General features: G+C 44.6%; 1 protein-coding gene across 1 annotated transcript in view; it reads right to left on the bottom strand.

Annotated features, from left to right (window-relative positions):
- The window catches only part of frem1b (Fras1 related extracellular matrix 1b), a 33,010-nt gene extending 22,115 nt beyond the window's left edge, over positions 1-10,895 (bottom strand). The window contains exons 1-13 of the mRNA XM_073476617.1: positions 10,649-10,895; positions 10,477-10,571; positions 10,121-10,383; positions 9,049-9,248; positions 8,154-8,477; positions 7,928-8,036; positions 7,693-7,824; positions 2,915-3,259; positions 2,308-2,450; positions 2,019-2,215; positions 1,781-1,871; positions 1,300-1,467; positions 929-1,137 (exon numbers count right to left, since the gene is read on the bottom strand). Of these exons, the coding sequence (XP_073332718.1) occupies positions 929-1,137; positions 1,300-1,467; positions 1,781-1,871; positions 2,019-2,215; positions 2,308-2,450; positions 2,915-3,259; positions 7,693-7,824; positions 7,928-8,036; positions 8,154-8,477; positions 9,049-9,248; positions 10,121-10,383; positions 10,477-10,571; positions 10,649-10,864 (2,492 nt within the window). The 5' untranslated portion in view covers positions 10,865-10,895. The remainder of the gene's footprint in view (positions 1-928; positions 1,138-1,299; positions 1,468-1,780; positions 1,872-2,018; positions 2,216-2,307; positions 2,451-2,914; positions 3,260-7,692; positions 7,825-7,927; positions 8,037-8,153; positions 8,478-9,048; positions 9,249-10,120; positions 10,384-10,476; positions 10,572-10,648) is intronic.
- Positions 10,896-24,919: the final 14,024 nt, after the last annotated feature.

The following is a 24,919-nucleotide window of genomic DNA, read 5'->3' as shown; positions in this document are numbered from 1 at the left end:
TCATGAACTACTGCTTCTTTGTCTTCATCTTCTTCCTCTTTTTGTTGATCCAGTGGGAATCACTGAAATCACAGTGAAATGCTGCAGTTTTAAATCCTGGTACTCTGCCGGGCCTCCTTCTCTTCAGGTCCAGTTTCTCAGTTCTGTTGGAGTGAACTGAGGCTGCAGGTCGGATCAATGAGACCAGAAGTTTCAGAAGATTTGTGGTTGCAGAGAACAATCACACTCACACACCCACATTAAACCCTCCACTTCCTCCTGGATGTGTTGTTTCATGTTTCTGTGGTTCAGCTGCTGCACGTCGACACCGTCAACACAAAATCCACTCAGAGCCAATCAGAGAGGTTTCCAGTGACATCAGCGTTTACATGTCGGCGGCGTGTCATCATGAAGTGAAGCACGGAGGCTTCTGGTTACTGTGTCTTGGATCGTGTTGGGTCTCACGGAGCTGCCGTCATACGTTTGGTTTTAAACCGCTGTGTTGTTGGAGAGTTACTCAACTGTGACTTCCTGTTTATTAAAACCTGGATCTGATTTTCATTTTTACTCCAAAGTCTGCGTGTCGCCGGAGAAGAACTGAGTCAGGTCCAGTGTGATGTAACCCGGTGATGTGGAGGAAACACCAAACACATTTAAACCGTCTTTATATTTTATCATCTGCCTTCAGAAATCAGAATCAGCTCCAGTGTGAAGACAGTTTGGCTAAAATTCAGTTGTATGTAAACAAACATTAAAAGAAGAACATTTCCCATAATGCAACGTGATTACTCTGAACCCTGTCATCACAAACAATGATACTGAATGATTCTGTAAAATAAAGCTAAAAGACGTCCAGACAAGGATTTTATTGCACCGAAGAATAATAAATAATTAATGTTGTCGATCGATGTTAATAACTCGTCATCGTCGTCGTCCCGCTGCGTCTCACCTGAGGCGGAGTCCTCTCAGGTCCTGCAGGCTGAATCCGTCTCCCTGCTGCAGCGTCCGGCCCTGCAGCTCCAGCCGGCCGTGGCGAGGCGTCCTCTGGACCTCCACCCTCAGCGTCTCCTCCCGACTGTCCCGGTCCCGAACCAGGAGGTGCTCCTCTGTCACAAAGGCCCCTCCGCCCTCCTCCACCCGCAGCAGGTTGGTGAAGGCCTGACAGCCACACAGAAGATCAATCAACACAATCATGGATATTTAAATGTAAAAATAAAAACTTTCAGAAAAAAACAGACTGATTTTCTATATTTTCCAACCACATTCACACTCATGGTTCAAATCAACAATCATCTTTTCAGTCTCTGTTTGACCTCTGACCTCTGGCGCCTGGTCGTCCACAGGGGTGACGGTGATGTTGAAGAGGAGGCCGGAGACGGAGCCGCCGTGCAGGTCGCTGACGGAGAAGACGAACTGGAGGAAGAGCGGCTCCGGGCCGATGTCCTCCACAGGAGGCATGAAGGCCACCTTCATGTGGTTCACTGCATGCTGCCACAGGACAGGACGCAGTAACTGAGTATCTTCTTAAAGCTAACACGGAAAAAATCCTCAAACTTCCAAAAAATGAAAATCATTTCTGTCAACTGGACAAACTCCGTCTGCTGAGTGAAGATCCAGAACAACTCTTATCCAGACCTTGGGTTGATATTTTCTGTAAGTCATTGTTCTGTCGATATCACATTTATTTATAAATGTATAACACTCTTCATTAAACACCTTCTCATGGGACTGTAGGAGTGAATACAGCTCAACCGGCTGCCTGCATATTTGAGGATAGTTCAAATGTGTTTGTGTTTCCAACCTGTGTGAAGGACTTTAGCACCGGCACCATGTGGTCCTTCTTCATGGCGCTGGCGGTGTCGGTGTAGAACAGACGACCTGCATCCATCAGCCTGAGAGTTAAAACAATAAAAATGAGGTTCAGTTTCATCTCAGTGTTTCTTCTGCTCTGCACAGGAAGCTTTATTTTCTAGCTTTTGATCGAGGCATGTTAGCTGCTACTTCCAGTTCTTGAACACATCCTGGATCAGTTTCCTTACCCAGGATGCATCGGGCTGAAGCAGGGCGTCGTGATGACGTAGGTCAGGTCTGTGTCCGGATGCTCTCTGTCAGTGAAGTGGAGGTGAGCCTGAGTGATGTAAACCACCTCCGTCTCCTTCACCGTCAGAGAGCGAACGCTGCCCGAGACTTCCAGCGGCAGCTGGTCCTTCACCGGGAAGACATGGACGACCACCGTCTGGACCGCAGGGAGGAGGAGACGGGTCAGACTGACTGTCGATATTCAATCAAACACTTCCAGACCAGGCGTAATATTCAGTTTTGACTCACGTATGTCTGGGAGAGGTTTGGCGGCTGGTGGCTGTCGGACAGCGTGACGTCGAACGAGTCTTCAAACTGCTCCTCTCCTGAGTGCTGGTAGTAGATCTGACCCTGGATCAGGTCTCTCTGCAGGAAGCTGTCCACTGGAGCTCCTGCGAGGACACATCGTCAACATTTACAACCCAGCAGCTTCAACATGAGATAAAAAACAATACCGCATGTTCTGCTACGACTGTGCAGCATTTAGCTTTTAGTTCAGTGGATTAATAATAATCTGATTTATAGTTTGACTGCAGATTTACTGAGAAATGACCTGCAGAGATCAATAAGTGAGAAATGATCTGAGAATACTTTTAGAAATTTAGACTTTTCTTTTACTGACAGGCGGGTTAATGTTTTGTAATTTATATTTTAAGATGTAAAAGGCTGTAAAAAAGGAAGGAAAAACATTTCTTGAAATTTAGAAATATTAAATTAAAATAAAGGCGTGATATTTTCCAAAATTAGATTTTTAAGCTGCAAACAACTTGACCTCTAAAACAATCCACACCTCCTTCTAATCTTAAATAAAGATACATGTTTCTCTGTTTTCAGTCTGAAGCCGCTCCACCCTCACCTGTCTCATGGGCGGAGCTCTTCCTGACCACCTGCCCCGCCCGGGGGGTGGAGACTATCTGGTAGAGGATGTAGTCGTCGCTGGAGTCCAGGTCGGAGGCCAGCAGCATGTACTCCTCCAGCCGCACGGCGCCGCCCTCCTGCACCTCCACCGCCACGTTGTTGATGAGGAACGGCGGGGAGTCGTCCTTCGGCAGGATGTTGACGGGGAACTTGTGGCGGATGCTGTGACGGCCGTCGCTGATGCGGAAGACGATGTGGTCGCGGGTGGTGTCGCTGTCGGAGTGATGGTAGACGACCACGCCCTCCCTCAGGTCCCGCACACGAAACATGAACGCCTTCCCCCCTGAGGAAACAGCAGGAGACCGTCTGATATAATATGTAACATCATATAATATATAATAAATAATATATAATCAAATATTATTTACATCTGGGGAGGAAATTTAAATCCAAACAGATTAAAACAGAGTTTAGACTTTTCACAAATGAACAGCTGGACAATAAACCAGCCCTGACATAAAACATACAATTACATATTTTAGTGTTTTTAAGATTAATCTATATATTTATATCGGAAAAACATTTTCTGTATTGTTGTGATATTGTTAAAGTACATTTATGTCATTTTTTGTCTACAGTGAACTTATTTAAAGAAGAAATGTTGGACAAATAAAACTGAAATGTAAATGATTAAAGTTGACAATTTTAAGTATATACATATATATATGTATATATATATACATATATATGTATATATGTATATATATATACATATATATATATACATATATATGTATACATATATATGTATATATATACATATATATGTATACATATATATATATGTATATATATATATACATATATATATACATATATGTATATATATATGTATACATATATATGTATATATATATATGTATATATATATACATATATACATATATATGTATATATATACATGTATATATATACATATATATATATATATATATATATATATATGTATATATATATGTATATATACATATATATGTATATATATACATATATTGTCATTTCTAGCTGCACAGTTTAATGTTTGTATCACCTCTACATTATATTCCTCACAGCTGACTGGTGCTTCACACTCTCTGCTCAGTCTGAACTCGGCGGCGTCAGTATGAAGAGTTGGAGCGAACATGAGAAACTTCTCTGTCCTACATTAATAAAATGTAGGCCGTGTCCATCTGTCGGCTCTCTGCTGGCTGGCCTTCCTCACACTCTACATCATGCTAACACTAACAGCGGAGCGTCACATGACTGGCGGCCCACTGGCGGACATGTGTTGTTGTCAGAGGACGACTCAGTTTCCAGCCAAAGCTTCGCACTTTGATTCAATTACTGCCTCCAACACATGCACTGTTTTTTTCTCCCATTGTCACTTGGAAATAACAAGTTTCTCTTAGCGCCTGAAGGCACCGCGAGGCGCTGGCTGGGGTTCGTGCTGTGAACACCGGTGGGGTAAAACATGGCGTCCTTCCCGGTGGCCGCCCGGTTGCCAGGATGGGGGCTTCCTGTCTCACTGCGCGTTGCCAGAGAGACAGAAGGGCAAGGTCAGCAGACAGATTGAGAGACGAACGGTCGCGAGCCCGAACCTCATTAGCAACTTTACCGAGGGAAACCGACTACTGGTCCAACTGATGGAAACAACTTGGTAATTGGGCCCAAAGGTGGCGTTGGGCAACAGGCCCATAAAGGAAAAGATGGGAGCGTGTGTGTGTATGTGTGTGTGTGTGTGTGTGTGTGTGTGTGTGTGTGTGTGTGTGTGTGTGCAGCAGGACAGGCAGCCATCCATTTGGCTGAAGGCGTTGGACCGAGCCTGCAGTGACTGTCCCCACGCTGCAGCGCCGTCGCCCCCGAGTCGCAGCATGGAGGGTCGGCGTCGCTCTCCTCAGAGACGCGACTCCACCAGAGGATCCGCTCACAGGCCCGATACAGTACATGTGTGCAGAACAGAGCCAAACTTTAGTCAGCTTTGTTCCCACTTAACAAGAGCGGCAGATAAACACGGTCCAAACCGAGGCGATAAAACGATGCAGGAGCAGGTGCTGCGGTCCGACACGGAGGAGCTGGTGGTGGAAACCTGCCCAGTGGGACAAAAGTTTCAACAACCGTCCAACTCCTGTTCAGCTGGAGGAGGTTTATCAGGACGGGACGTGATGTGGTGGACGAGGACGGAGTGAGAAACAGGACGTAATAAAGAGACGAGAGAAGAAAAAGGAGAAAGAAGAACTCATTTCAAACGTCAATGATTTAAAACAACAGACGAGTTTCTGATCCGACATGCGGAGGAAGAAGAGCTCGAGCTGATACTTAAAGAAGTAATAATACTGCGTTAATACACATTAAAACATTTCATTATATCCAGATTTTCCATCTCACTCACTACTTCAGTTTGTGTTCAGTTAATGTGGATAAATTAAATAACTGAGTGTTTTATTACAGGAGACAGAATAATAACTAACTTTAATGTTTAATACTTGAATAATAAACACTTAATGTTTCTGTAGAAGTTTATTAACTTTATATGTAATAACTGAATAGACACATGAGGTGTTTGTACAAGTCTTCATTTATTTAATAACATTAATAATACCTAAATAATAATTACCTAAAGTCACCGTTTACAGCATAATTAATATATTCATATATGATATTCATATATAAATCACTGGATCAATAATATTGATACGTTAATTACTTATTTTACTGATGAGTAACTCTTTGTCCAGAGATCAACAATATTTCTTTGTATTATTAATCTGAATGTGAAACGTAACTATTGATGGAAGTTATCAAATAAATGTTGAGGATGGAGCTGCGACAGTTAATCAATTCATTAATGAGTTGTCAACTATCAAATCAATCACCGATTTGATAATCGATTAATTGATCTGAGTAACTTTTTAAGAGAAGAAAAGTCATAATTCTCTGCTGTCGGCTCGTTAATGTGAATATTTTCTGGTTTCTCTCCTCGTCTGAACATCTTTAGGTTGTGGACCAAAAAAAAGACATTTGAGGACGAAACACTGATTAAAACAGCTAATTGATTAATCGAGACAATAATCTGCAGATTCATTGACAATGAAAATATGAATTTCTACTCTTTTCCTGTTAAACTCTTGATAATGAAGAAGGAACAGGAGAAAGTTCAGGTCAGAAGACACGTTTGTTTCATCAAAGTGTTCAGACGACAGATTCAGGGTACATCAGCTGACACAAATTAAATATTCACTCGTCGTTTTCAATTAATTATATTATTAATTATATCACCTTCACTGAAGCTCAATCTGTTTCCACAGTATGATTTAATCTATTAATCGTATCTACTGTCAGCGATGAGCCCCTCGCTCACTAATCAATGAATCAATAAATACAAACACTGGTGATTTCTTCCTGTGGCGCTCACATTAAACTGTTCTGATCAGCTAATGTTGGCTGTCGCTTCGTGGTGAGATCAGTGACGCATCACAAGACACAATACGATGGTGTCCACAGCACAACACGACTCCGGCTGTGCGACAGGACGGTGAAATGTGTGAATGTGTCCACACGAGACAGATCTTAAGTTTTAATATCAGCTTTTCTTGCCACAGACGAGTTGCAGTGAGTCAGAGGATCAGCTGTGAACACACCTCGTCCTCTCCCTGCCAGCCTCCCTCTGTTTCTCCGTCTCTAAAGCAGCCATGAAAGGTTAACTCCCCGTCTGAACCCCTCGGGCCGCCTGCACTCCTGTCACCTCCCCCCCCTCCTCCCTGCCTCCTCCTAGCTGGTAGCATTAAAACCTGTTTGGGGACAGTGCATCTGCTCCCTGTGCACGACGGCATGAAATGGCATAAGTCCCTCCAATCTGCTCGGTCCCGCTCCCCGTTAGAGACAAAGAGGCCGTCTCCCGGCGCGCTGGGCTGGAAGGGACAGACGTGGACGGAGAGGGAGGCAGCGGCAGCCTCCGCGCTGCCACGGCCCCTGGCGAAGTGGCCACGGCCCCATTTTACACCTGATTAGAAAACACATGCAGGGCCACTAGACATATGCTTCCCCAGCCACACCACGGTCCCTGGCGGACGGGCAACACATGGAGGAAAAAAGGCGGAAAAGGCCAGACGACGTTCTCTGGGAATTCCCAGGGCAGTGTGTCGAATACCAGCACGGGATTAAAGCAGCGAGGGACGAGCACAGACGACCCGTTTGAGGCCAAACTGGGTTTGTTGCTTACGGTGACGGGACTCCATCCATGTGAATAGATGTCCGTGTTGCAGCTCTCCATCTTCAAGCTACTCCCAGTTTATGTGCTCCATCCAGTCAGCAACGTGCCGAGGTGACGGCAGCGCGAGCATACAAAGAGTTAGATCAGATCAGACTGTCGCCCAAAACACTGAAGTCACATCACGCTCATCTCCAGACTCCACCGCAGCAGAGAGTGTTCCTGGGAGCCGGGCCTCCCTGAACTGAACAGAACCACAACTTCATAACTTTACTCACCGATTTTGGAGAAACTGGATCATATTTTATTGATACAATATTTTCCTGCTTCAGCTCTCAGTGAGTTTACGGGTTTCCTGATGAACAGATAAGCTGACTCACTTACAACTAGCAGTGGAAGACTTCTCAGCTAATAGGAGCTAGCTACATGGCTAACTGAACTTGCAGCAGCTACAGTTAGCAGTAGTTAGCGGTTACTGTAGCAACAAGTAAAGCTACCTGTCGATCAGGAAACTAACCCTTTAACCTCACCTCTGACACTGAGGCGTCCATGCAGAGGTCCGTCCACAGCCACCAGGTAGACGGCATCGATGTTGTCACTGTCCACTATCTGCAGCTCCTCCCACGTGATTGGTCGGGACTGACCCTCCAACAGGTCCAAACCTGACGCACCGGAGAGGGAAACCACTCTGAGGTTAGTTGGACGGGAACACGTCCTTTTTAAAGGGTAAACATGTAAGTTGACGGTGAGATGATCTCTACGTACCCATGTTCCAGGAGACTCTGGGTGCGTTTGTTTCAGCGGCTCTGATGGAGATGTGGACCATGATGGGCGGGCTGCTCATGTAGGAACCGTCTATAGCCTCAAACTCCATCTGAGATAAGATGATCGACAGGATATTAAAATACGTGTTCGGTTTCCAAATACTTAACTTGAGATATTGATTTTAATCGTCTGTATCCTTTATCATGATTATCATGATCTTCAGTACCTCGTAGTTCCTGCGGTGTGATTGGCTGCTGTTGGGTGGCTGGTACGCCACCTTCATCTCGTGGAGGTCCAGCCAGGTGAAGGACGTGACGGGCTTGGTGTGGTCGTCCAGGTGGGTGATGTAGCCCGCGGCGGGCGGGACGGTCACGTTGAAGACCAGCCTCTCCTGCGGGGTCTCGTGGTCCTTGGCGTCCAGGGTGGCGGTGGTGAGGGGGGTGAGGATGAACTGGTCCACCTCCAGGATGAAGGAGGCCATGAAGGCGGCCTGGGGAGGCTGGTTCTGCATCGCACCGTGGATCAGAACCGGCAACCACACCGACTCTGCCTGAGGGCGGGAAAGAGAAGGTAGAAGATGTTTCTAAGTCTCAACAACTTCCTTCGTCTCTTTTTTACCCAGTTTGTGTAAATCTGCGTCTCCTCTGCGACACACGTATGTTTCAACACAACATACAGCAGATATAAATCAACACATACAGACACAAGTTAAGTGTTACTGTGGTGCTGAGGAGCTTAAAGACAATCAGACGTGTGAGAAGTGTCAGATCTTTGTAATAAAGACACATTGAAGGATCCTGAGGTCTTGATTTTAACGTCCTGCTCCACATCCTTCACATCCTCAGAGCTGAGAACAGGACATGAAAGTGTGATGTCACCTTCTCTCTGCCAATTAACCGCTTCACGTCTCAGATGCTGGAAACTTTCCACATCCGACTTGGATCTGAAGCTGCAGTGAATCCACTCTGTTCAATTAAAGCACCGTGATGAGCACCACCACACGTTCTTCTCTAAGAGCTGTTTATCTTCAGCACATCGTGTCCAACACTGCGTCTCAGCAGAAAAATATCTAAATCAATATTCTTATTTCCTCCACATTCACTTCTGGATGTTGCCCGTACCTCCAGCAGCGCCCTGGTGGCCTGCTCCCTCAGCTCCACCCTGATGGGGACGTAGTCGATCTCTGGTGATGGCGGGCTGAGGTGCTGGTACTTCAGACCGGAGCTCAGGAAGTCCTGGCAGCTGGTTTTCAGGAAACGAACCTCCGTGGCGCCATGAAGACACGGTGTGTTCCCCGGACAGAGCGCCGCCGTCTCCCTGCCTGAGGACGACAAGCAGACGAGGACGAGGACACGTCAAGAGTTTATTTTGATTGAAGCAGTTATTTATTTTAGGGTTTTTTAATTGTCCTCCTGAGTCTGATTAGTGAAGCCATGAAAACTTTCATCAGGTTTGTCAGTGTTGTTGTAAAATGGACGCCGCGTCTTCTTCTGCAAACAGGTGCAGATAAAGAAACGTGATCTGAGCGGTGAACAAACAAACAGCAGAGACGTGACAGCAAATACACAAAACACCAGGTTCACACAAAATATATCATTTTTAAATTCTCTATTCTTAATGTCGTCTAATTGTTGAAATCTTTAATGTACATTTTATATTTATTTGTCTATTATTGTCACTTTTATTGAACTTTATTTTATATCGCATTTATCTATATTTAATTTTAAGTAAAGTTTTCAATTTTTTCCATTTTCTATTTGATTTCATTTTAAATATTTTATATATTAAATGTTTTTTAAATTTCCTTTTGTTATCATTTGAGCAAATTTTAATGTTTCTATCTCTAGTTTTGTTGTTTTACTGTAAAACCACATTTAGAAAAAATGCAAATAGTTAAAGTTTATTATTATTATTACCATTATTTTATGTTTTACTGCAGAGAAACTCTTAAAGTAAATTAATGTTTATGTACATTTTTCTAAATTAAGTTCGTACAAAATGAAATAAATTGAAATAAATTAAGCTAAAGGTCCTGTTTTTGAAAAAAAAAATCAACTTTTCCTATTATAAAAATAAATGAGATCATTTTATTTTTAATGTGCATCCGTCAGCCAATCAGACGTCAGTATTCTCTGTGGTCACAGTTTAAAAGACGTGAAATGACTTTGGACTCGTGCTGTGTCTGAGACGTACCCTTCCTCTGCGTGGCGTCCTCCTCCTTCACCAGCTGACCCAGAGCGGGGACGCTGGTGTCGGTGGTCATCAGTCTGACGGTGCAGACCAGGTCGGCTCTGGTCCGGATGTTCAGGACGGAGCTGTCGATGGCGTTGGATAAACCGTAGAACTGAGGAACCACCAGCGGGGCGGTGCCCAGCTCCACCACACCGGACACGCTCGAGTCCACCACCAGCACCGGCACAACCACCGTCTCCACCAGCGTGTCCGAGGACGTGAACCTCCACACAGAGACAGCGTGTTAAAGGACAACGCCAACATTTCATTGTGGTGACTGAGCTGCTAATGCTAACACGTCTCTGTTGCTAACTGACCTGTAGACTCTGAGCTTCACCGAGTCCTCGTCCAGCTGAGGGCTGCCGTCGTGGACGTACTTCACCTCGTCCTCCAGGAAGCTGCAGTCAAACACCTGCACAACAAAACACCGGTAACACCTCTGCACCGGTCCACTTGTACCAGGGACAGTGTCTACAGGTGTGTCCTCACCTGTGGAGTCAGCCTCCCGACTCTCTGAGTGACCGGTTCGTTCATCACCACCTCCACCTTACAGTCTGCGGTCGGATCCACGCTGATCTTCAGCTGCGTCTCTGTGATAAACGCCGACTTGCCTCTGACGACCTCCACCCCCGAGTTCACCACAACCAGACTCCCTCTGCAGACGGACGCCACCGCCAGCAGCAACAACACGCCGCCAGCAGCCATCTTGGATCTTCTGCTTCACAGGATCAGGTGGAAGGTTTTAATCTGAAGAGAAGTTGTGAGCACAGCTGATGGAGGATGAAGGCCTCACTGTTGTTGTCTTCTGTCGGATTTCCATTCAATCTGCCTCCACCCACATCGCTGTGCAGCTACACCCTGCAGGGAGACATGACAGTGATCACATGACATTTACAACTTTTACCGACATTCACAGAAATATTCTCGATTAGAAGTTTCTTTATCAGCGAGCGTGGTGTCAATAAACGCTGCTTTGTCATAACAGCAGTTTGTTTATTCCCAGTTCAGGTCGTCCAGTTTCCCCTTAACGATAACAGACTAGCGCCCCCTGCTGGTATGGAGACTTATTTCCTCTAGTTGGCCGTCTGCTGAGGTCTTTGTGGTGTGTTCAAGGGCAGCTTATTGGCCGACACACAGACCATATGAGTCGATGTGACAGTTGTCCTTCGTCGCCACTAGTTCACTGATGTCAAGCGTGTCAGCTCGTCACTTATTTCATTTGGTTAAGTTTTTTTATGGTGTAAGCTCATCGACAAAATGGCGAGTGCAGAGCCTCTGTGACAGCAGGAGCGCTGCCAAACATGCTCACATGGAAGCAACACCACAGATCAGTGCCAACGAAAGGTGCTAACATAACAAACAAGACACTGAAGGACCGACACACCAACGTCACTGTTAAAACAATGAGGCTAACGTTCGACTCCAGAGTCTCACCAGCTTTTACAAATATGGTCTGATGCAGTAAAAAGCTCATGACCCAGGTGTTAATCTGACCCTTGACCTCTTCACCAAACGTCTTCCTGAATCTGATGTTGAAGTACTTACATCACAGAATCCTGAGCCGCTCCAAACCTCCTCCAGCGTCACCATCCACCCTTAAAAACTGCTAAAAGTGATCAGCTGCTCGGCTCTTAATCCCTCCGACTGCCCTGAGCAAACACCAAAACTCCTCTAAACCCTCCAAACCCTTAAAAACAACTCCCAGCATGCAGCTGGCCGCCCCGGCCTTCTTCCCCCGCTGCTCCACACGCCCAGCCGGAAAACGCTTTCACCCTCCATTTCACTTCAAACTAAAGCCCACTGCAGGAAACAAGGGGTTAATCTGCGTGACCCCGCAGAGGTGCTGGAAATGGCATGGGACGGGTGGAGCGGGGGGAGGACGGGGGAGGACGGGGGAGGGTGTTTTCAGGATCAAAGCAGGGCACCAACTGGAGCCGGCGTGTCACTTCCCATCCGACCAGACGAGCGTCGGTTCGTTAGTTTGAGGTTTCAGCTGATGTGAGTTTAACCCGGCGGTGCCGCTCGGCTGCAGCTCTGAGAACAGGCCGTACATGGTGCTGAGCAGCCGTGAGGTCATCAGAGACGCCTCTGGAGACTTTGTTTATAAAAGATTGTTACATAATTTAAATTCCTGCAGTCTCACAGGTGGTTTGAACACATCAGCAGGTTTGAACCAGCAGGCCTGTTACGTGTCGCTCAACCCTTTCTGTGACCTCAGCAGCACCTCGTACGTTACTCCATGACCCGACCCGCGGTGTCGGTCCGATGCCTTCAGAAACTCCCTCCGCCTAAATCTTTATGACGCTGGAGAAGCAGGAGGTGTCTGAAACACTTGACATCACACTCACTTCATTTTGTGACTGTCCCGCTGTGCGGAGGTGAGAAGTAAACCGCAGTTTGAACTTCTGTCAGCTCGTTTTTCAACCCCGACACGACTAAAATACTTCTGTCACTTTTAATTCAAGGATTTTATCGTCTCGTGCATCAAAATGTCACCGAACTAAATATAATACTGCAATCAAAATCTGAAAACTAGAATGGCCCTCAGTAGAGTGCATACCTCTGTCCAGGCCCAATGCATTCATAGATACCAGCCACCAAAAAATAAATATATTAGATTTTTTTTCTTAATATCCTTTAGTGTTCTGGATCCGTCTCTTTATCTGGATCCACACCAAAAGTTAACGAGGTCTATTCTGGACTGAGACTCGTCCTCCATCCAAGTTTGCTGGAGGTCCGTTCAGACTTTGAGGTGTTTGTATCCTCTGGGGAAAATAAATGTACAGAAAAGGAGAATTTAAATTTAAGTTTGACTGTGAGTGAAAGCTTCATCAGATCCTGAACGCAGCCTCGAACGAAATACTCTCACCAAATCTGAACTGTTGGTGACAAAGAGTCTGTAATCCGATCTGACGCTCAACAATAAAACTCATCTGTCAGAAAATGGAGGCAAAACGTAGCAAATTCTTGTTCGAGAGCTCGTCGTCAACAGTCAGAAAGATAAAACTGTAACAACGGTCCGGAAACACACACAAAGCTAACGGTAGCTAACGTTACACGCTTGATGAAAGTTTAATCTGGTTCCACTTTAGAAACCTTTTGTAGCCTGGAAGCTAACGGTGCGGTTCTGGACTGAAGCAGACAAACTGGATCTCAACTATCTGTCGTATTGTCATGAATGTTTGAACAGACAGGAAGAATCAGACTAACTTTCTTGATACTCTGACAAATTCTGTAATTTAAGCATTTAGCTCAAAGCTATGTTGAGCTCTTATAACTCATTTCCACCACACGGAGACTCGTCTACTCACTCGTCCGTCTTTACAGGCCCGCTTTAGTTACAAACTATTCTAACTAACTTTACAACTTGTACATTGATCAGTTTATAGTTTAGTGTAGTTAAAGTGATGTGATGGCGATGTCGTCTGTTTACAGCCGTACAGATGTCAGCCTTTACTTCTAGTGAGTGGTGAACATCTGTGAAGATTATCCTGCAGAACAAAACGTGTACGGATCATAAACTTGTGTTCGTCACAGAGGTTATTTTCTGCAGTAATCCAAATCAAATTGAAAATCTCCCATCGGCTTTTTGTCGAGCAGACAAAGGGTGATGCTGAGTCAGTGGTCTCGATGTTTTAAATCCACCTGTCAGTATCAGCTCAGCTCGCTTTGAACCCGACCCAGATGAAACCAAATGAAGTACCAGGTACCAGGAACTACCCCAACTTTTGCCAAGGGAACACCAAAAAAAACAAAAAACTAAAAGTCGAGTCGAGCTGAACCATGCAGAGAAAATGAGGCATTCGTCTTGTTCTAGTTTTACATAAACTATGAATTTTAAGTCTGCTGTAGTTTTTCCAGGTTGTTCAACACCTTCTTTAAGTTGTTTATGACAGTAAGTAAGTTAAAGCCTCGCTGTTAGGACACTAACACCAGAGAGCATTTAACAGAGAAAAGCCTCCGGTCCTGTTTCTCTGTAAGAGGAATGTATTTTACCTGCACAGCCGGTGGATCGGTGCGTCGTCTCTGCAGAAACGTTGGACGGGACGGATCCAAACAGCAGGACCGAGGCTGAGGCAGGACGTCTGTTAAATGATCCAGCAGCTGCTGCGGTGGCTGGAAGTGAGTCACTGCTGCTGGATGGGAATGCAGCTCTGAGGTGAACTGACACGGTTCTGAATGAAACACGATAATTAACTGCAGATCTGACCACAGTCAGACCCACACGGGCCTTTGAACAGGGAGGCCGACGCTGTGCACAGTCAGGCTGCTGAATGGTCACAAACAGACCGAGTGTTTTCCGATTTCCATGTTTAAACAGTGAAGTGAACAAAACTAAAACCCTCCTGTAAAACAGAATAAATACAACTACAAACACCACTCTGCTACAGATGCTACTGAAGCTACTAGGCTAGCTGTGCCACTACTTTACTGACTTCTACTTAACCAACAACAATTAACTGATATTTCTTCTTCCTCCTTTTACAAACTGTGTTGGCAAAACAAACAGAGGGAAACACTGCTAACAGGTACGCAGACAGTAATCAGCTGCTGGCGCCTGAAATCAAGAAGTTATACCACCAGTGAATTATCATCAACATCTTAAACATCAGCTTGATTTTTGTCAAATTATTTCTATTGGACGAACAAACTTATATTAGTTCGCTAAACTAGTTATATTGAGTTAACAAGCTCATGCTTAGGTTTGTGTGTTTGCACGTGAGTTCGTACGTTAGCTTATCGTTCCATACGTGAGTCGACTTGTTGCGACCTGAGTTTACGTTCTGTAAACCCAGACAAGTGTTTTTAAACTGTGTGTGTTGTCTGGTCTGGGCTGATGTTGGTTAGCCAACCTTGCTGACAGCGTCAATCTCTCAATTTTAAGCTAACATGCTGTTTCTTTCTGTTCCCTTCATTCTTGAGTTTAGTGGTTTAAACGGCGAGTTTATCTATTTGTACCAGAGTTTACGTGTTCGTACCTTCAGTTCAGTACGAGTTTATCTTTCCATGCGTGAGTTTAACAGCCTGTATGTGAGCTGAAGTGTGAGTTTAGATAAGAAAGATAGATTAATTGTACTGAATGCCTTCGTACATGAGTTTATCTGTCCGTATGTCAATTTGTGTCTGTACATTCATTCATGTATTTCTTTGTGAGTTAAACTGTGTTTATCAGTCCTCATTTGAGTTTAACACATTAATTTGTCAGCGCCTACATGAGTTTATCTGTCCGTACATTGGGTTTATCTGTCCATACATTGGGTTTATCTGTCCATACATGAGGTTATCTGTCCATACACTGGGTTTATCTGTCCGTACACTGGGTTTATCTGTCCGTACACTGGGTTTATCTGTCCGTACACTGGGTTTATCTGTCCGTACACTGGGTTTATCTGTCCGTACATTAGGTTTATCTGTCCGTACATGAATTTATCTGTCCGTACATGAGTTTATCTGTCCATATAGTAAATTTATCTGTCCGTACACAGATGCAGGTCTGCAGCAGCTCGTTGCAGCAGGTTTCTTCTGCAGCTCTGCAGAAACTAAACACACTGCAGAGAAAGTTTCCACTGAACTCCTGCAGCTTTAATCACATCCTCAGTCTGTAAAACCTGAAGGGACACACTTCCATCAGTGTGTGTGTGTGTGTGTGTGTGTTTACGAGTGTGTGAGTGGTTTTAGATTAGAAAGAAGCCAAATGACAGAAGAACGAGAGAGTAAAAGTCAGGAAATCCCCTGGTTCTGCTCTGATCTGGGTTTCTTCTCTGTGTTTCGAGGCCTGTTGGAGGTGTGTGTGTGTGTGTGTGTGTGTGTGTGTGTGTGTGTCGGTTGGCACCTACCTCCAGTTGTTGGAGCTTCTTCTGTTCGCCTCCGTCTTCTTCACCTTCTGCACACGCTCAGAGGAAGAGGAATGCTGTCACACACACACATTCACACACACACACACACACACACACACACACACAGACACACACACTTCACACTCACTGTTTGCCACCACCACCTCCCCCGTTACTCCACAGCTCTCCGTCACCCTGAGACGTCTGGCATCCAACAACAAGAGGCAGAGAGGAGGTAAACTGTGAGATAGGGAGAACAAAGGGCGAGCGAGTTTCCTCCACTGGTTGAGTCTGTCCTAAAGCCAAAACCAGAGAGAGAGAGGGGCGAGCGAGGGAGAGAGAGGGAGCAGACAGGAAATGTGCTGTGAGGTTTCCAGGACTTTTATTTTTACAGCCCCCCCGCCTCACTGCCTCCAACCCCCCGTCTTTAACTTCTCTGTGACGCAGGTTTGTGTCAGAATCCACCTTTTAACATCAGATACCTGAGGACAGACTCACCTGAGGGCCTCAGGTGGGTCAGAAGTTCCTGTTTGTTGTTTTACAGTCGTGTGATCAGCTTCAGTGATATTCAGGAGAGCTGACAGTGACAGAAGAAAGGCATTCTGGGAGTTTTTGATCTGTGGACTGTTGGTCATGTTAACCAGAGCGGACACAAGATATTTGAGTAAAAGTAAAGATATCATGTTAAAATATTACTTTGGTAAAAGTGAAAGACACACATATGAAAAGTACTCGAGTAAGTATCTCATATTTAAATGTACTTAAGTATCAAAAGTACAAGTAATTAAAAGTATGGGTTGAACTACAATATTTGTAGTGGAGTAGAAGTAGCAGAAAATGGAAATACTCAAGTAAAAGTACCTTAAAAGTGTGTTTAAGTAAAGTACTTGATTACATTCCATCACTGAGTAAAAGAAGCAACTGCATCGAATGTGTTACTCAAGTAAAAGTATGTAAGTATAATCAGAAAAATGTACTTCAAGTATTAAAAGTAGAAGTACTACACAGTGATGTAATGTAACTAAATACATTTACTCAAACACTAAACTTAAGTACAATTACGAGGAGCTTGTACTTGAGTATTTTCATTTTCTGCAACTGTATACTTCTACTCCACTACATTTACCTGATAACTGTAGTTACTAGTTACTTTACAGATTACATTCTGCATCAGAGCCAAAAAATGCTAAATATTCTATTAAAAAAATAGTATATACGTGTGTGTATGTATATATATTATTTACTCTTAGTAGTTTTGATGTTAAAGTACATTGAATATCAGATACTTTAAGACTTCAGTTTATTCTCATGAGGTGAGAACAAATTAACAAAATGTGTAAAAACACTGCTACACAAAGTGAGAAAGTTTTTGGATCCGGCTCTTGATCTGTCTCCAAACCAGAAGTTGATGAGGTTTATTCTGAGCTGAGACTCTTCCTCCGTCCACGTCTGGATGAAATCTGTTCAGTAGTTTTTGTGTAATCCAGCCGACAAACCAACAAAACAACCAAACAACAAATGGACGCAGGTGGGAATAAAACCTCCTTGATGGAGGTGACTAACCACTGAGCCCATAAACTCATCAGGAAACTGTTCACTGACGTCATGAATCCAGTGAGAAGGAGGCTCATTTTCTCATAAGCTTACATACATTCACTTATTTTAAAGTCGCCCCCTGCTGGCTGTTAGACAGGATGCAGGTTTAGGCTTCACTCTTCACTCAGTCCATATTTCATACAGTCAGTAGTTAACGACCTCAGGGAGGGTTTTTTCTTTCAGAGCAACAGGCTTTTGTTTTCAGAATAATTGGCTCTCGGTCGACTGGACATTGTTCAGAGTGTTTGGCACCGCTCGGTCCGACGGAGGTACTGAAGTTACATGTTCAATATTTTCCTCTGTGGTGTCGTTGAGTAGAAGTAGAAAGTGGAATCAATAAAAATGCTTCAGTACTTGCAGGAACCTAATAAGTGTACGTTCCACCACTGCTGAGCCGCTCCAATAATACAAAACATCCAGCTTCCAGTCATACTTTCACTCAATCACTGATTTAAATGAAGAAATGTTTGTTTTGTTCGGCTGCGCTCCAAAATGACTTTTATAATCTGTTGCCCTCGTTAAGTCCTGAGTTAAAACACAAACACAGGTCACCCCCCGCTGAGCTGCTGCTCACCAGTGACTGAAAGAGCCAGAGCAGAGCCGACCTGTTCACCTCTGTTACCCAACACACACACACACACACACACACACACACACACACACACACACACACACACACACACACACACACCACACACACACACACACACACACAGTGAATGGCTTCTACAGGTGATGCAGGAAACAGAAGAAATCCCCTTTAATGGAAGAAGCAGCCGTCAGAAGAAGAAGCTGGTCCTGATCCTGCAGATCCTCTAACAACATTAACAGACGGCTGCTAACAGCCTCGTCAGGGTTCAGACGACAGGAGTCACATTATTGATTAAAGTAATTAATTCTTGTCCATCTTTCACAACCTGGATGACGTCACCGGGAAAGGAACCAGCGACCGACTCCCAGGAACAAGAATCTAAACCAACATGGCGTCTGAAGCAGCGTGTGTGATCCTGGACGTCTCGTGTTCGTGACCACCAACTAACAACGCGTTGAATTCGTCAAAGTCGGCGAGAAAAGGCGAAACACCTTCCTCAGAGGTCTCGATCTGACCTGTAGTTTCTAAATAAATCTGGATGGATGATCATAAGTCTGATCATTTCTTCCTTCCTGTCCTCGCTGCTTGGTGAGGACTGTTTGGTTTCCTCTCTGAGCTGTTTGTTGGTGTTTCAGAGCGTCTCCTCAGAGTCTGAGTGTTTCAACACATGTTGTCAGGAAACCACAGCGAGCAGCAGCAGCAGCTCGGTCTGTGGAGGGTCTGATCTCCGGGAAAACATCCAGGAGGAAGAAAATCTGCTGGACGGAAGAAGATGAGGATGTTCTGTCTTTTCTCTCTTCTTCATTTTTTTATTTATTTCTTCGCAGTGGTTGAATGCAAGTAAACACATTTACAGATTTGTGGTACTTGTGCTTTACTTGACATCTCAGAGGCAGATTATATTACTTATTTTACGCCCCTCCACAAAAAATCCTTAAACTAAAAAACCGTCTCAGTTGCAGAATTCCAGTTTCAAAATGAAAAGTGCATTTCACATGTTTGAGGTTCAATTAAATGGATTTATCAAGAGTTTTCTTTCTAAAATGTTATTTTATTTTGGCGGTAACTGTGTTTTTAATACCTGATCACAAAAATTGGATTTTAAATGTTTTATATATCTTGCACACACAAATGGAAAATGACATTTAATTAAATGGATTTATTTTAATATCTGTCACCTTCTGTGATTGTTATTCTCTGTTGAAGAGTTTTGTAGAATTTGAATTAATGAATTTATGAGCTGCTGATTTTATGTTTATGTTTTATGTCGAATGGCCTTTATTATCTCCTGAGGTTGGGTTTATTTAAATATTGTTTCTTCGTAGGTGCCTTCACTTTTGATTGTAATTATTTTATCTATTTATTCTGCTTCTTAAGGATTTTTTATATTAATAAAGAACGATTGAATGTGTCCTTGGAAGAAGAGATTTTCATCAGGTTTTAGAAGCAAATGTTTCCACAAACCACAGATACGTTCATATTTGTACCTGTCACACGCTTTAAATCAACATTTCTACAAAATGTCTCATATCAGGTTCATATAACATGTAAATGAGGAGGGACAGTTTGTACTGGAGCCACGTTTGTGCCGACAAAAACAGGACATTTTTGACGAGATGTCGGGACACCTACAGCTGTGTTTGTGGCGACAGAAGCAGGTATTTTTAAGCCAAAATGTGATTTTGTCTGTCTGTTGTTCGCATATCTCTGGAACCGTTCATCTGATCTACTTCATACTCGGCAGGTTGGTTGCTGAGGACATCAGGAAGTGCAGTGTCGAATTTGGTGCAATTTGGACGTGCAACACGTTCAATATTAATACGTTTAGAATAAACCGTGAACGTAATCATGTGGGGAAGAAGATGTAAACAAAAAGGGAGATTAGCATGGTGCAAAAACTTGAAGTAGTAACGCGCAGCAGTGAGAAAAAACACAAGCAGAGAGAACTGGAGGTGAGATTTTAAGTTTCCATCGACAGCAGTATGCTAGCTAACGTTCAAGGGCTACAATATTTATCAGCTGCTCCAGGATGTCTCTCTCGTTAGTTGTTGTGGTCCAGCTCTACTGACCTGATCATCCAGAGTTCAGATCATAATATTAAACATGTGTGATGAGTCTGTGAGCAGTTCAGGAGGCTTCAGACTGAATCTGTCAACGTTACCAGATTTACCAGATCAGCACGAGTAAAATTTTAAATTGAACATAAAGAAAAAACGTATCTGTGGTTTGTAGGAACATTTGTTTCTACTGATTGGTTTTAGACTCATCAACCAGGCAGTAAAATATTGTTTTTATCTGTTATTTCCCCGTAAAATCTCACACAAACACTCGGAGGACTGCACACGGCTACACTGTGACTCCTGTTTTGTAGAGAAATTTAAAAATCATTTAAAGTAAGTAAAGAAAAAGATGTCCGTGTTGTGACCTGAGCAGCTGGAGGTCAGATAAAGAAAGTTGTGCTGAAGTTGAGGCGTGTCTGTCACACTGGATTTACATTTATTCGGAGGCTTCAGTGCCAGAAACGTCGCTGCAGCTCTGACTGACTTCCAGTCGACTGTCCGGCGCTCTCTGATCACTTCTGACTGCTACCCTTTGCGTGGTGACTTTAGACTTTGCCACGGCGTTTGGCCCCGTGCCCACCTCCTCGGCCCCGGGGTCCCTGTCAGCCTGACGCCGTGACTCCTCCACCGCCTGAAATTAATTTCCCTTCCTCACTGACCCATAATTAAATCCTGGAACAGTGTGTACTGACGAGTGGAGGCGGGAGAGAAACAACAAGAAGAAGAATCCTCTTTCAGCTGGTGAACTCGGAGGACATTTTGTGTTGACGGAGCGGTGCGTTCTCTGGGTGTCGAAGCTGCAGAGGTGGAGCTGCGTGTTGGAGGATAGTTGGCGGCCGACGCCTCCTGACAGATCTGTTGGCTGAGAAAGTGAGAATCTGTCGGCGCCGCTTTGAACGGCAGTTTTTCTGGAGTTCAGTAATTATCAGGTAAGCAGCCGACACCTTCCAGTGGAAGCTGAGGGTTCTGCCGAGCCTCTTTGCAGCCACGAATAAAGTGAGAGATTAAAGCAGCTCGGGTTTGGAGCCGTCCACTGAAGCCTCTCCACCGGCAGCGTGTTGGCAGGAGAATCAGAGCGGCGGGCCGCTGCCAGCCTCGTGGCACCCGTTCAGCTCGGTGGCACCGGCCCACGAACAGCCAGAGCTGCATCCACAGGCAGCATCCTCCCTCCCCCCGTCCCTCCCTCCCTCCCACAGCGAGAGGTTGAGGGAGGAGGACGTCTTTATTAAGAGATTCAGAGTGAATATTCCTCCATCATTACTGCTGCTCACAGTCTGTGTGGGCCACATGAAGGGCTGAGCGACGACAACAGTAACTGTCACATCATTTAGAGCAGGTTTCCACTTCCTGTCTGTCTGGAAGTGTGACCGGAACCAGAACCATCTCTCGAGCTGAGCTACGCTACAAAAACCAGCACAGAAACAATAAACTCACATAAAGTAGACAAACCACAACCAACACGCCACTTTGGGGGCAGATGCCAAAATATAACTTTTGGAATAATCGATTTATTTGTCAGCTTCAAGGTTCATAAGATAAAGAAAGTCTTCACAGAGAGAAATCAGTTAGCATGTTAGCATGTCAGCACTTCCTGTTCCCTCGTCTCAAAGTCTGTGTGTGTGTTGAATGATTTCCTTCTGTAATGATCCAAAATCTAATTCAATAATCCCACAGAGGGAACCGGGGCCATGCTAACTTCAGTTAGCTACAAACGAGCGTCATCACTACGTCACTCTAAAATGTGGTTATTAAACACCTGAGATGAAACAGAAGCAGCTTGTTTTACAGTTTAACAGTTAACTTCATTGTCATCACACACTGAAACAATAAAATGTGATCATTTTAAATGAACCCGAGCATCTTTTTCTGCATTATAATCTCCACAATAACAGTTTTCATGTTGGTGCTGATGGATACTGACTGTGATCGGCTGATGATGTCTGTCGGGCTTCACTCGACTATCGGTGACTTCTCAGATATGTTTTTATTCACAAACAGGACAAATAAAAACACTTTCACCTTTTATTTATGGTTTTTATTTGTTATCACAGTTTACTGAAAGGTTAATAGGTCAAGCTGGTTTTAAGAGCGCCCTCTGCTGGTTAAACAGGTCAAACAGGTCTCGTACTGTCAGTATGTGGTCCGGGACAGAGACGCAGCTACAGTTTACGGATGAACACACTGACTGAGTGTCTGCGAGGTCGAACACGAGCTCCTCTCAGGCCCATTAGTCCCATTAAAGAGTCGTACTGGTGACCAGTGGAGGCTCAGAGTCTCACTGGGAACCTGTCAGCTCCGATCCGTCAGAGTCACTGACTGACTGACACCCTCCTCACTCCTCCCCGAGGAGACCATGGGGTGACGTCGGGCTGCGGGTCGGGTCAACAAAGGGAAATGGATCACACGCACACACGCACACACACACACACACAGAGGCCTGAAGCCTGGCCGGCAGTATCAGGTGAGGCCGTGTTGAAGGAGGAATTAGACGACTGGATGAACGAGACGATGAAGAGAGAGAAGGAGGAGGAGGAGGAGGAGGAGGTGGAGGAGGAGGTGGTGTTGGGGGGGTGTCACCTCCTGAGGAAGGCGGGGAGGGTCCGGGGGGTTGGGGGGGTCTGACCTTCGCTGGCAGCGATGAGGAGGGAGGAGCTCATCCTCAGATTATGCAAATGAGGCGTCGTTTTGATGCAAAACACGCCGGACTGGCCGCTAATGTTTCCCCAGTCGTGAAAGGGCGAGACTCCCTGGGAGAAATACCAGGAGAGCGAGAGAGGGAAGGAGCTGGGGAGTCTGGGTAATGAGCGGGGCAGGGCGGGCGGCTCCCCCAGCGTTATACATTATCATATTTCCACGTAATTAGTTGGTTTTTCCACATGAAATGAGGAAGCGGCTCGACGGTGCGTTCACTGCCGCGAGGACAGCCGGCCTCTCCTCATCTTTCTGTTACTGAGTGATGACCTCTGACCTTTACTCACCATCGACCCACCACGCCGTCCACACACACACACACACACACACACACACACACACACACACACACACACACACACACACACACACACACACACAGAAGCCCCTTCATCCACCGACAAACGAAGATGGAGTCCATGGATCTGATTAATATGTGAACGGTGGCCATTAGCTAGAGACAGCGAGCTAACAGGAGCCTTCGGGGGCCTCCAGGGGCCCTTTGGCAGTCTGCGTTCTGTATCACAAACATACAGAGGACACGTGGCAGGATAACCTGGGCACACAACCAAACACAACCATGATATTAAAGTGGTTTTGGGCTGAGGTGTAGCTGAAGGCTTCAACGACCTGCTGATTCTCACTGAGAGGCCAAAAGTGAGGATGTGATGTTACTGCAGACCTGACGGGGTCCTGCTGCACCATCATTACACACCATAACACATGGAGACAACGTTCAGAAACAAAGAAACAAAGACTTCAGATGTGGAATAAAGTCTCAGATTAAGATTTATCACCAGTCTTATAAAATCATACATGGAACAAAGACTGCTGAGCAAATCTTTCACTGTGTTATGAGGATTTAATCTCCTGACAGAATCGGATATCTTTAATTTTATTGGTGTTTTTGCTTATTTTTGCCACAAATATGATTTTAAATGAGGTTTTTTTTAATCACTTCTGGGCCAGAGCCTCAAGGTTCTGGTTTCATTTGGTCTCCCTTTACACTGGATGGATAAATAAATAAAAGCTGAGAAATAAATGAAAATGTTGAAAAACGCCCTTTTTTCTTTCCTGGAGAAACATTCCTGGATCCGCACCGAACGTTAATGAGGTCCATCCTGAGACACAACCTCCATCTGAGTTTGGTGGAAATCTGTTGAGAAGTTTTTCTGTAATCCTGCTGACAAACCAACAAACCAACAAACCAACAAACCAACGGACAAACAAAAACATCACCTTCTTGGCGGAGGTAAAAGTAGACAGAGTCACGCTGTACTCAATAAAGTAAGACAGTTAATCAGGAAAAACTATTTTAAAAAGATAAGAATTTAATGTCTAAAAAGTATTTCAGGACATTAACAGATTGAGATAGTTTAATCCAGAACTGTAAATAATTTGATTTTTGTTTTGGAGAGGAGAGCTGGACAAAGACTGAACACACCTGAAGTATAGAAGAAGGTCGCTGTGTGTGTTGGACGACACGTGATGTGATCAAAAATATCTAAAACAATTCAATCAAACTCACTTTCTGATGAGAATCGTCAGAATCATCCCAAAAATCTGCAGATTCATCTTCAGTCAGACTTTTTACCAAACAGGAGGAGCTGGGTTCAAAACTCAACTTCCTGTCGGTGCGTTCAGGACGGAAGTGAATTTACTCTCGAGAATAAAGTGACGCTTCAAATTCAGACATACGACCAGATTATATTTTTAAAGGAACAGTTCATCTAAAACTTTAAAACCCAGCCATCATCTCCTCCTGATGATATAAAGTCAGGCTCAGCCATCATCTCCTCCTGATGATATAAAGTCAGGCTCAGTCATCATCTCCTCCTGATGATATAAAGTCAGGCTCAGCCATCATCTCCTCCTGATGATATAAAGTCAGGCTCAGCCATCATCTCCTCCTGATGATATAAAGTCAGGCTCAGCCATCATCTCCTCCTGATGATATAAAGTCAGGCTCAGCCATCATCTCCTC

This window comes from Pagrus major, chromosome 11 (assembly GCF_040436345.1).
Source record: "Pagrus major chromosome 11, Pma_NU_1.0".
Classification (NCBI taxonomy): Eukaryota; Metazoa; Chordata; class Actinopteri; order Spariformes; family Sparidae; genus Pagrus; species Pagrus major.
Note: the sequence above shows the minus strand (reverse complement) of the source record. Positions and strands in the feature narration are given on the sequence as shown.